Genomic DNA, 12,851 nt, shown 5'->3' on the forward strand with positions numbered 1-12,851 from the left:
AAGATACAGGGAGCAGTAGGATATAACTGCCAGGAAGGAGAAAGGGAAGGAACAGTCACAAGATATGCTGAAGTCAACAAAGAAGGTTTTGGTAAAGAAGTGTCTGGAAGACCTGGGTTCACCTTGAGCTGGCAGGCAAATGAGGTGATCATATTTTACTGTTCAAACTTTGATAGGTATTTTTTGCTTGCTCAAAATTGTGGAATCTACTTGTTTTATTCTCTTTGTAAGTCCTTGGGACCTTATACTTTGCTTTAAAAATGTTACTGGTCCCTATTCAGACTGTAACATCATTTTGGTGGTTTTGTCTAGGATCAATACAAAGCTGCAGTTGTGTGGAGAAGTGCAAATCTCACCAAGGGCACAAATTTCAGATGAAACAATATATTCAAATACCTGAGATGAAAAGAAGGTTGGCAAGTTACGAGGACCGTTGATAGTTTTTTTTTGAGGAGATAGCTGTACCTGGCAATCTGAAGGAGAGGGGGACAGTGTTTGAAAAGAGAGAACTGTTAACAATATCAATTAATATTTTAGACCAGGAATAGTTGGTTCAACCTTTCTCAGTCATCTGTTAAGAAACTCAGTAGTTTTGGAAGAATAATGTCCATCTTTATGTCTAGGAATCCTCTTCAATTTCAACTCCTTACAGCCATATGGCCATATTTTTACTTAACAAGCTGTCTTCACACTGAATAGTTTTGAATTTCATATTTATCAGCAGTATATTCCATTTTCAAAATTTTTAAAGAAGTTGCACTTTATATTGTGTTCACAACATTTCCCAATGCAACACTAAATTAAAATTTTAAAAACACTTTTCAAATATAAATGCTACATGACATGAGAATTTTTGTGCACCAGAAAACCTATAATTAAAAATGTATCATAAAATAATGGATTAAATAAAACAAACTATTTTATTAAATTTAAATCATAGAACCATAATACCTTAGAAGGTATTCAGTCCACTTTGTCTGAACTAGTTCTTTCAAAGAATAATCTAGTTAGACCTCAAAACCTGTTTTTTAAATCCCCCATAACCCTACATTTTATTTTGTCCTTCAAATAGTTATCTATTTTGCTTTTGAAATTTACAAATAGTTTTCCATTGGCCTGTCAGGAAATGCATTTCAAATCCTAACAAGTTGTTCTTCATGTTACCTCAATTTTTTCGTATGGATCATCTTAAAACTTCTGGTTATCAAACCTTCAGCTACTGATTACAGTTCCTTTATTCACTCTTATCAAATGTCTACTTCGCATTCTCTACACTAAACAACTTCGCATCCTCAGCAACAGCAACTGCTTTTGAAAACAGAAATTTATACAGTACTACGTACTGTTTAGTTAATAAACTGAATACTTTTCATCAATTCTGACATACTGCCTGTGATTGGCTGTTTGTAATACAGCATTGAAAGATTTTTTGTATTGATTAAACTTTGTGGCATGTTTACTTTGTTAATTAAATAGGAAGAGAGCAATAAGTTTTCTCTTCATCTCTGTCTGGGTTAGTGGGTGCTAAGTAATGAGCCAATTTCATCTCTCACCACCTATGTACTGTTTGTAGAGGGTTGGTTAGCTAAGTTGGCTGGATGGCTGGTTTGTGATGCAAAGAAACACCAACAGCATGGATTCAATTTCCACACCACCTGAGGTTTCCCTAAAGATCCACCTTCTCAACCTTGACCCTTGCCTGAATTGTGATGACCCTCAAGTTAAACTTACCATTAGTTGTGTCTCACTGATGAAAGAGCAGCCTTCTGGTCTTCTGGAACAAAGGTGACTTTGTTGTTTGTAGATGTGTGATGGTGAGCAATTTGTCCACTCTGGCAACTTTTGTTTGAATTATTGTGTCTAATACTGGGCATCACCTTTTAAGAAGGGTATTAAGATTTTAGAGAGGGTAACAATTAGATTTATTAGAATCGCTCCAAGATGATGGTCATGGCAATTACATGGACAACCTGGAGAAAATTGAATTCTCAAACAGACAGCACTACCCCAAACACCAGTCTTTGGAAGATGAAGCAGACTATTCTCAGCAACATTATGTGTGAAGAACTATAGTTGTAGTTATGTTTTATGGTGTCATTTTCTAAGATTGCTGCTTGGAAATCTGACAAAAATATTCTTAATTTCAAAATAACCTCCAGGCTAACACTGAAAAGGAATGCCTATGTATTTTTCCTAATTAGGTGACAGTCAACCTATAAGCAGGAACATTTTCAAGATTAACCAGTATAATAGTACATTTAACACCTTGTAATTCTCAGCAAAACACAATTAGAGGAGATATGAAGATAAATACAGTACAACTGAAAAACCAACAAAACAACAAGGCACAAATTAAGCTTCACAGCCTGCATTCCCTACTAATGCAAACACATTTTGCTGCAGTGCTTCACTGTTCAATTAAAAAGTGAGCTCTCTAACTGTCCACTTCATTATTTATTCTCAACACAACTGTCCTTTCTTTTCCATCCCTGCTTTTAACTAGTTACAGAATTTTTCAGGATCCGTCTATACTTTCATATTTTTGCCTTCAGACCTCTGTTACAATTTATGGCACGTAGTTGTAATTTTCAATCAAGGCTGTTTGTATCATTTCAGGGTGCAAAGATCAAAGAAGAATTATAAAAAAAACAGTATCTGAATAACTTTATTTCAAAACTCCAGCTCTTTTTTTCCGTCCCCACTACATAAATTGACCACCTCCAACACCAACCACCACCCTCCCAGTGTACTCAAGTTTTACAGAAACTATCTGTGCAGTAGCTTACTTAAGTGCTTTTTACAATTATGACATACTATATTTCATACGGTTCAAACACATTTTGATTACATCTACAATTCTACACAGCTGGAATGTTACAAAGGAATTTCAATTAATAATGCCATCCTCAATATTCATTTCAGTGTATGTACTTATACTACATTTTAAAATATTAGTAAACAGTGTAATTGGTTTAAACTGAGCTTTGTTCAGTCAAGTTGCCAACAAAATATTCCTTTAAAATCAGTTTTTGGGGATAAGAACATTCAAGCAATAAAACAGCTGTCTACCAAACTCTTAAAAATGCTAAAATATTTTCATCACTTCAGAAATAAAAGATTTACACATGAACATACAAAAATGGTTGAGAGTGACAGATCAAGAGGTTCAACAAGCCTTGTCCAGACAATAACACTGAAACCGCATCATAAACCATACACACTATCAGCCATGTATATCAGAGAAGTAAAACCTTCCTCAACAACAGCAATAGACAACATAGTTAAAAGGAGAATCATTTTGTGGCCATACAACCTGAAAGAGGGCACAGAAAGTTAAAAAGGCAGTTAAGTAAGTATATGGGATACTTGGCATCGAATACAAATGCTGAACGAAAGAAGCAAGGATGTAACGTTACACCTTTGCAAGCCACTGATCAGTTCTCACCTGCAGTACAGGTATCATGTAAAATTCTTGGCACCATACTTCACAAGGATTATGCCCTTCTGGTATGTGCAGAAAGATTGCTAGAGCTATGGCTGTTTTGCTTAGACGACAGATTTAGATCTTCCCTTTTAGATCTGTAAGTAGTACTCAAAACTGTCAGGGGTTTTGATACAGAAAGTCAGTCAGCATTCAGAGGTCATAAATTTAAAATTCTGTAAAAGAACTAGAGTAGAAATAAAGAGAAATTATTTTACAGTGTTCTATGATCCAAAATGCGTTACAGGAAGAGTAAGAGAAACAGATTCCACTGAGCTCTGAAAAGACAATAGGACATGAAGTTGAAAAATATTAATTTGCAGGTTTAAGGAGAAAAAAGCTGCAGTGCTGTAGGAATAAACAGACATCTCTTTCAAAGACCTTGTACAAGTAGGAAGGGGTAAATGGCATCTTTGTGTTGTGAGATACTATAAGATCTGCACCTGATAGATTAAATAAACTTGAAATATAAAGCAAGGAGTGCACTTCTAACCACCTCCGCAAGGCCATTAGATACACTAAGAAGCAATAGCAGGCTAAGTTAGAAACCCAAATTACCACACGGATACCCACCGCTGTGCCAAGGCCTACATGACATAGCGGAATTAAAAAATGAAGCAGGACAGAATAACAGACAAAAACACATCCCTCCCTGATGTGCTCAATGCTTTTTACATTCGGTTCAAGCAGAGTGCCAGTGGAATGGTGTCACCTGCCCCACGAGCACCTGACACACCCAATCCTTCAGACACCACTGCATCCATTAGACTGGCTTTCTTGACAGTAAGTGCAAGGAAAGTGACTGGTCCAGATGGAGATCCACTCCAATCCTTTGTGCACCAGCAGGCAGGACTACAGGCTGACATCTTTAACCTCTCCCTGCTACAATCTGAAGTCCCCACCAGCTTCATGGACTTCACCAGCAGCTCAGTACTAGGGCGTCATGGTGGCTCAATGGTTAGCGCTGCTGCCTCTCAGTGCCAGGAACCCAGGTTCGATTCCAGCCTCAGGTGACGGTCTGTGTGGAGTTTGCACATTCTCACTGTTTCTTCATAGGTTTCCTCCCTCAGACCAAAGACGTGCAGGTTGAGTGAATTGGCCACGCTAAATTGCCCATACTGTTCAGGGATGTGTAGGTTAGATGCAACAATCAGGGGAAATGAGAGCAAGAGTAGGGGAATGGATCTGGGTGGGTTACCTTTTGGAGATTCGGTGTAGACTTGTTGGCCAAAGGGCCTGTTTCCACATTACAAAAAAATAAATTAAATACACACAAAACGCCTCAATGACTAGCATCTGGTGGCTCTGACCGCCATAATTATAATCAAAAGTTTAGTCATAGCTCACATCATCTCTCGTCTCCCAGCCTGCCTCAATCCTTTGCAATTTTCCTATCAGCACAAGAGGTCCACAGCAGATGCTATTTCTTTAGCTCTTTGGTCATACCTGAAACATCTGGATAACAAGGATACCTACGTCAGGCTTCTACTTATCGACTGCAGCTCCAACTTCAACACTATAATCCAACCAAACTAATCTCCAAACTCGGAGACCCAGGTCTCTGCTCCGCCCTCTAACTGGATCCTCAAATTCCTGACCCACAGACTGCAATCAGTGAAGAAAACACATTACCCCTGTATGACAATCCTCAACAACGGTGTCCTGCAAAGATGTGTATTCAGCCCCCTACTGTACTCCCTGTACACTCATGACTGTGTGGCCAAATTTCGTCCGAACTCCATCTAGAAGTTCGCTGATGTAGACTGGATAGATGAGACCGAATACAGGAAGGAGATACAATACTTGGTGATGTTAATCAAAGATAACAATCTCTTCCTCAATGTCAGCAAAACTAAACAGCTGATCAGGAAGCAAGAAGGAGGACATGTGCCTTCTACATCAATGGAGCTGAGATGGAGAGGATAGACAGCATCAAGTTTCCTCGGAATGACGATAACCAACAATCTCTCCTGGACCACACATGTAGATGCAACTCAAGAAGGCACAACAACAATACCTCAAATTGCTCATGAATTAAGGAAATTTGACATTTCCATAAGGATTCTCATCAACATTTAGAGATGTACCACAGAAAGCATGCATCCAGATAGAATAACGGCTGGGTACAACAACTACACAGTCCTGGACCGTAAGAAACTACAGATAGTCACGAATACAGCTATCACACAAGCCAACCTCTCACCCATTGAGTCCATCTACACTTTACTGTGGAAAGACAGCCAACATTATCAAAGACCCCTCCCAACCTGGTTATAACCCCTTCCAAACTCTTCCATCAGGCAGATGATACAAAAGCTTAAACATGTAGCACCAGGTTCAAGAATAGCTTCTTCCCAGCTGTCACTAGACTGCTGAATGGACCTCTCAAAGTTAAATCTAATGTTGATCGTGCTTTTGTACACTTTCTGTGTAGCTGTAACTTGGTATGCCTCACTCTGTTTAATCACCCTATGATCTGTATGTCCTTGTATGTTATGATCTGTCTATACTGCAAAGCTTTTCACTGTACTTAGGTAGATGTGCCAATAATAAATCAAATAAAATCAATCCCACACTCAGGACTCCAAACATTAGTTAGATGCACCTTACCTTAGGTTTTGGAACAAAGGCTCTGCCTGGAATAGTAAAGCAGTTCTTTACATTACACAAGTATTGAGCCATTATAGACAGTCTGCTTCTTTGCCTACTGCCAGTACTTGCTGTGAGACGCTGGAAAAGAAAGTATGTAATTTTAAGATCTATTGTACATGTATTTAAAAACCAAATGTTATACGGTTTGGTTACATGAGCATAAAGTGAGTTCACAATCAAACAAAACAGTCACTGAGTTACATTGTCTTCAGTTACAATGAGTGAAGGCATCTTTAATTTTATTTGTAATAGAACATTGATTGCAGATATTTCATTATTTCATAAGCAAAAAACAAGTCACTGAATGATAAAAGTTTAATTTTTAAACCAAATTTTCATCCAAGAAAACAAACGAGCTCAGCTTTGCAAAGGCTTGTGATTGCTGTCCTTCTGTCAGCATTTGCCCTCTAAAACTGACCTCAACTTCAAGATGTCAGTATTTATAGATATGTGTGGAAATCCTGATTGATGCTGTCTGCCACTAAAGCTCCACAACAGTATAATATGTTTCAGCCTCACAGCCAATCATTGCAAACAGCAAGAGTTTCAACATTGCTGCTTACAAATTAGTGTTGGAAAACCCACATCTCTCAGTGTAGCTTACTTTATAGTTTGACCTTCAGCAGTGGAAACTTAGCCAATCTATTAGGATATGGTATCCCTTTAACTGAAAAAAAACCTATGTAAAACTGTTTAGCATAACTGAAAAGAAAATGGCAAAACTAATTTTAACAACATTAGTACCTAATCATTTAGCTAACACTGTCAGACTGAGCTGGACAAAGTGTAGGGATCCAGAGGGTATTCCAAAATGTAGGAAATCCCAGTTAGACCATCAAAACAACTGATTTGCCTCACTTTTGCTATTCAGAACAAAATCAATTCATACCAGCTTTCATCATTAATGGAAAATGACTATTCATTCTAACACTTAACTTTAACCACAGACAAATAGAAGAATATGCAACTTAAACCATATCCTTCAAAACCCCTAACTATACACATATTCATGACTGTGTCAAATGTTCTTTTCAGTTACTATAGTGGAAAAATAACAGCGGGTAAACAAATTCAGAGGGTAATCAAGATTAAGTGCAAGTTACATTTTCTCATACTGCTTTTAATTTTTAAACACTGATGACACACTGTTGTCCACAGAGTGATGGCTGTTCTTTGTTTTGATAGTTTGTTTTAGGATTGCTTGATTTTTGAGAGACTGATAGACAGACGGAGATAGAGACAGACAAGAGTTGGGAGTGAGGAGAAGTGTGGATGTTTTCAATTTGCAGAATGTTTCTCAGTATTACCCTGGCACCGACCGCTCTCTAACATTCTGCATTTGAACCGGAGGACTGTCAACTGACACATTTTCCTTTACTCCTGGGACCACTCAAAGGGAGAATTCTCCCCTTCAGTGGTTTAAAAAAAGCATCATGGCATTGCAGAACTCAAATATATGCAGCACTTCATTTTCACGTTGCAAACTCTCCTGGTATTTTAGTTACATAGCAATTTCGGCTTATTGTACCAAAAAGAAAGATGGGGTCTTAAACAGATTCTGATAGTGTTGCTTTAAAACAACAAACTAGTACTAACAAATCAAGTAAAATTAATTTGATTTGAAGACCATTCAGTTGTCACACAGTGGCACAGTGGTTAGCACTGCTGCCTCACAGCGCCAGAGACCCGGGTTCAATTCCCACTCGGGCGACTGACCGTATGGAATTTGCACATTCTCCCAGTGTCTGCATGGGTTTCCTCTGGGTGCTCTGGTTTCCTCCCACAGTCCAAAAATGTGCAGATTAGGTGAATTGGCCATGCTAAATTGCCCATAGCGTTAGATGAAGGGGTAAATGTAGGGGGATGGGTTGCGCTTTGACGGGTCGGTGTGGACTTGTTGGGCCGAAGGGCCTGTTTCCACACTAAGTAATCTAATCTAAATGTAAGTAATCTAATCATAACAGCAGTAATGCTTTTGAGCACAAAAAAAACAAAATTAGCTAATTGACATCTGACAGCCCATTAAGCAAATACTTGACAGCCACTTAAAAGGGTTCTGTAGCAAAAACAGAATCTTCAAAGGAAATTTACAAAACTAAATTTAAATATGAAGCCCAGGCCATTGCTGCATTTTAGCCCTGCAGCAGCTACATAGCATGTAAAACCCAAATACTAGTGGTCAACACATGGACGTAACAATGGAAGAAAGGCAGATATATAGGTATAATAACCCCCTCTATTGCCTGCTGCCTGAGACAAGATCGATGATCACCTTGACCAGGCTCAGGACCTGACCCACGAGGAGGTCCTTCGATATGCCCTCCACCCTGCTCCAATCTACTCTGGATGACCAAAGATTAGGAACTTGGGGATGAAATGCAAATAAAACGGAGCAGCAATTCCCCAAAAAAGTGAATTCACTTAACCTGCATAACCCGTGGGGTAGCACAGTGGCTCAGTGGTTAGCACTGCTGCCTCACAGCACCAGGGTCCCAGGTTCGATTCCAGCCTCAGGCAGACTTTCTCCTAGTGTCTGCGTGGGTTTCCTCCAGGTGCTTCAGTTTCCTCCCACAATCCAAAGATGTGCAGGTTAGGTGAATTGACCATGCTAAATTGTCCATAGTGTTAGGTGCATTAGTCAGAGGGAAATGGGTCTGGGTGGGTTACTCTTCAGAGGGTCGGTGTGGACTTGTTGGGCCGAAGGGCCTGTTTCTACACTGTAAGGAATCCTATCTAAAAAAATATAGAACTTATGCTCCTTAAGGGATTACAGACATTCCAATAATTTACTTAATGCACGGCAAAACTCTGTAACCATGGGCTTGCATTTTTCATTGGTTATGAACTCATTAAGTTGTCCAATACAAATCATTGCATCCTGACCACTGACAACTTTTCTGTCAAGCATCAGACACTGGCAGTACACTGAAGAATGAGGGCTAATTTAACATATCAGTTTTATTTCTAGCAGACCATCTGAATCAATTTTATGGCCTATACATCCATAATGCAATGCAATAGGTTATTCAATGTTATAAGAGCGACATACAGAAATGGCAAAGACTTTCTATTAGTTGATCACATCTAATGGATTATCTACTTCCATTTTAATGTCCACAAACATCACTTCCTTTTGGAACAATTTTCCACCACATTTCAAATCACACTGATTACTAAATTAATCATTCTAAAATTCCTCGTGGTAAGCAGCTATAATTACATTTTTTGCATAATTACTTAGTTTTTAGAAACAAATTCCATTTGACATTGGATGAAACCTTCTGCTCATGCTGAGACTGAGCTTGAAGGCAGAAAGAGCATTTCATTAGGGGGTACAATGGCATACCCAGGTGCTGCTGCTTGAATGCCTCTGCCACTATTTACCAAAGGAAGCCCCATTGTCAAACTTGCACACTGCAATTACCCTCTGTCTGTCGTGCCAACTGAGGCCCTTAAGTAGCCAATCAATGATCATTTACGGGCCTCATCCCAACACTGGTATTAACCTAGGGCAAAGAGCTTTTCAGTATGGCAGTCAGCTTCTCACCACTGGGGTATCTGAGGATGGGTAGGGGGACGGGCAAGTGGAAGGGCACTCAGGGCATGAGTGGGGAAATGGATATTGGAAAGAAAGGATCCTGCTGAATGCCACTCCTGCACTTGCTGCTGAAATCCATCCCTCTCCCAATGATCCTGACAACCAAGCTCAATCTACATTACTAACCTGCAGCCTGGTAGATGCTTTTCCTGCAGCAGCCACAACCTTCGCTGTGGCACAAGAACTGCTGGCCTGTGATTGGCCAGCAGCTATCAGGTGGAAAGACCTGCCCTCCAGGGTCTTCAGTCAAGGGGAAGACGCACCATTGTCTCAACACTGTCTGATTGGCTTACTGGCTAAAAAGTGGTAGCATGGACCTTTTGTCAGCTTTCTAGCATTCAAACAAGACCAGTAACATCCATGCTGTCCATTTATAAACGCTCAATGTATGGTCGCTGACATAGTTCAAAACGGCATGAGTTAATTGACCTTTTTTGACCGAAGTGTTTTAGCTTCAAGGAAAAAGCCTCACACAAATTCTGCACGGTCATTGAAACTTATAACTTACAAGGATGCCACTATGCCTATGAAGGAGTTATCCAAATCAGTTCCACTTTCAAACTTTCTATAACCCTACAACTTTTCCATCTTCAAGTTATGTCTAATTTTCATTGAAGTTACGACTTTATCAGCTTCTACTATCCTTTCAGGCAGTACAATTCTAATCATAACTCATGTGGTAAAATAATTTCATCATACCCGTTGTTGTTTTGCCAGTGCTCTTTTACTTGTATCCTCTGGTTATTGATTCTCCTGCCTGGAAAGTTTCTCTCTGGTCAACCAAATGTTTTCTAATTTTGAACACCTCTATTTAATATTCATGCATTTCAGCTTCACATAGAGGCTAACTAGGCTACTGCTATTCTTAGAGGAGAAAGTGAGGTCTGCAGATGCTGGAGATCAGAGCTGAAAATGTGTTGCTGGAAAAGCACAGCAGGTCAGGCAGCATCCAAGGAACAGGAAATTCGACGTTTCGGGCATAAGTCCTTCATCAGGAATGAGGAAAGTGTGTCCAACAGGGAGGAGGGACTTGGGGGAGGGGCGATGGAGATGTGATAGGTGGAAGGAGGTCAAGGTGAGGGTGATAGGCCGGAGTGGGGTGGGGGCAGAGAGGTCAGGAAGAAGATTGCAGGTTAGGAGGGCGGTGCTGAGTTCGAGGGAATCGACTGAGACAAGGTGTGATCTCCTGCATTTGATGTTAGGTTCATGTGATTAGTTGCATTGTCAAGATTTATGTGAATCTTATTACATCTGATCTTCTCCCAAAATTTCTCTCTACTTGGTTTACATTATTCTAGTATTCTCCAATTAGTTAGTTGCGCAAAATATGTTATCACTAACGTCCCCAGCCCAAAGTCCAAATCTCAAATGGTGAGACGGATCTGGAGCTCTGACTGGATGCCCCGGTCTGGTTTTCTTGAATTCAGTGCTAGGGTGTCCTGTATGTGGAACAGTTGTAGCACTCTGTACATTGGTCTCATGTAGCTTAAATATTACTGTCCCACATCCTGTAATAAACATGCTTAATCCCATTTCTTAGTTCAAGGGAGTTTAATGCTTGTAAACAACAAATGCAGGAGATCACAGCAGATCACAAAGAACTATCTAGACTCGAAATGTAAGCTTGCTCTCTCACCATGCATGCTGCCTAACCTGTTGTGATCTCCTGCATTTGTTGTTTACAGTTCGATATCTCAATGTGCAAGCAGCAAATGCCTTATTTCAGGAACTAAGCACAGAAATAAATCCAAAACCTACCTCTGCAACCTCCTTTTGAAATGTTAGTGTCATCTGTGTTCTCCCAAAGACAAATGGTCCATTACGATTTGCAATATTCTCCAACCATTTGATAATGAGAGGTGTTGAAACACTGAAAGGAAGATTGCCAATGATGTGCACATTTGGAGGGTCTGTTCAAAAATTTAAAAAGATAAATATGCTGTAAGTGACTGAATATGGCTAGGACCCAAATGCTCAATTTGACGCACCATCTTTCAGAAGTGAAAAATCAATGAACAATCCATGAAAAAAAAATTGCTCTCCTATCACTGGAAGACAGAACGATTCCTTAAAAAGGTATAACCAGCAGACACAAGACAAAGTCAGCTGCTGGGTCAGTGGTAGGCAGAGGGAGAAACCAACAAATGGGGACAAACCACACTTAACCTCAAATTGTACCAATCTGCCTGCTGCAGATGCAGCTGTCCACAACAATATTGGTAAAATGACCATCATTCAGTACTTGAAGAGATGACTGTCTTCACATTGACAATACACTCCACCGTTTAAATGGGAGAGACTTCAAACAGATCCAGCAGCTTAAGACTGGGCATTCATGAGATGCTGAGGGCCATCGACAGCAGCAGAATTGAACCGCAGTGCAATCTGTAACTTCATAGCCTAGCTTATCTCTCACTCGATAATTATTATCAAGCCATGGGATCAAACTTGTTTCAGTGGAGAGTGCAGGAGGGCATGCCAGGAGTAGTAGCAGGCATACCTGAAAATGAGATGTCAACCAAACAGGATTATTTGCATGTCAAACAGCATAAGCAACAAGTCACAGGCAAAGCGAAGCAATCCCACAACCAACAAATCAGCCACAGGCTCTTCCTGCCACATCCATGAATGAGATATCATCTAATAATTGCCCACTGACATTCAGTGGTGTTACCATCACTCAATCCTCCACAATCAACAGCCTGGGGGGGTTCCATTTACCTGAAACTCAACTGAACTCACCACATAAACAGAGTGACTACAACAGCAGGTCAGAGGCTAGGAAGACAGCTCGATTCCCCAAGTCCTGTCCACCATCTTCAAGACACAGGTCAGGAGTGTAATGGAATACTCCGCACTTACCTGGATGGTGCAGCTCCAAGAGGTTTGACACCATTTAGAACAAAGCAGCCTGCGTGATTGGCATTGCATACATATGTCTGGATTAGAGTGGTGCTGGAGAAGCACAGCAGTTCAGGCAGCATCCGAGGAGCAGGAAAATCGTCATTTCAGGCAAAAGCCCTTCATCAGGAATAGAGGCAGAGTGGAGAGATAAATGAGAGGAGGATGGGAGTGGGGAGAAAGTAGCATAGAGTACAACAGGTGAATGGGGAAGGGTAG

At 40.2% G+C, this 12,851-nt stretch overlaps 1 protein-coding gene across 4 annotated transcripts in view; it reads right to left on the reverse strand.

The window, feature by feature from the left end:
* tfb1m (transcription factor B1, mitochondrial) overlaps positions 1–12,851 on the reverse strand; it is a 68,211-nt gene that overhangs the window by 25,888 nt on the left and 29,472 nt on the right. For 3 of the 4 annotated variants that reach the window (XM_060830972.1, XM_060830974.1, XM_060830973.1), the window contains exons 5-6: positions 11,490–11,641; positions 6,092–6,211 (exon numbers count right to left, since the gene is read on the reverse strand). In XM_060830972.1, coding sequence (XP_060686955.1) covers positions 6,092–6,211; positions 11,490–11,641 — 272 coding nt within the window. Of the gene's footprint in view, positions 1–396; positions 474–6,091; positions 6,212–11,489; positions 11,642–12,851 lie in introns of all 4 variants that reach the window. The other variant, XM_060830975.1, reaches the window with a different exon arrangement.

The sequence above is a fragment of the Hemiscyllium ocellatum genome, chromosome 10, assembly GCF_020745735.1.
Source record: "Hemiscyllium ocellatum isolate sHemOce1 chromosome 10, sHemOce1.pat.X.cur, whole genome shotgun sequence".
NCBI lineage: Eukaryota > Metazoa > Chordata > Chondrichthyes > Orectolobiformes > Hemiscylliidae > Hemiscyllium > Hemiscyllium ocellatum.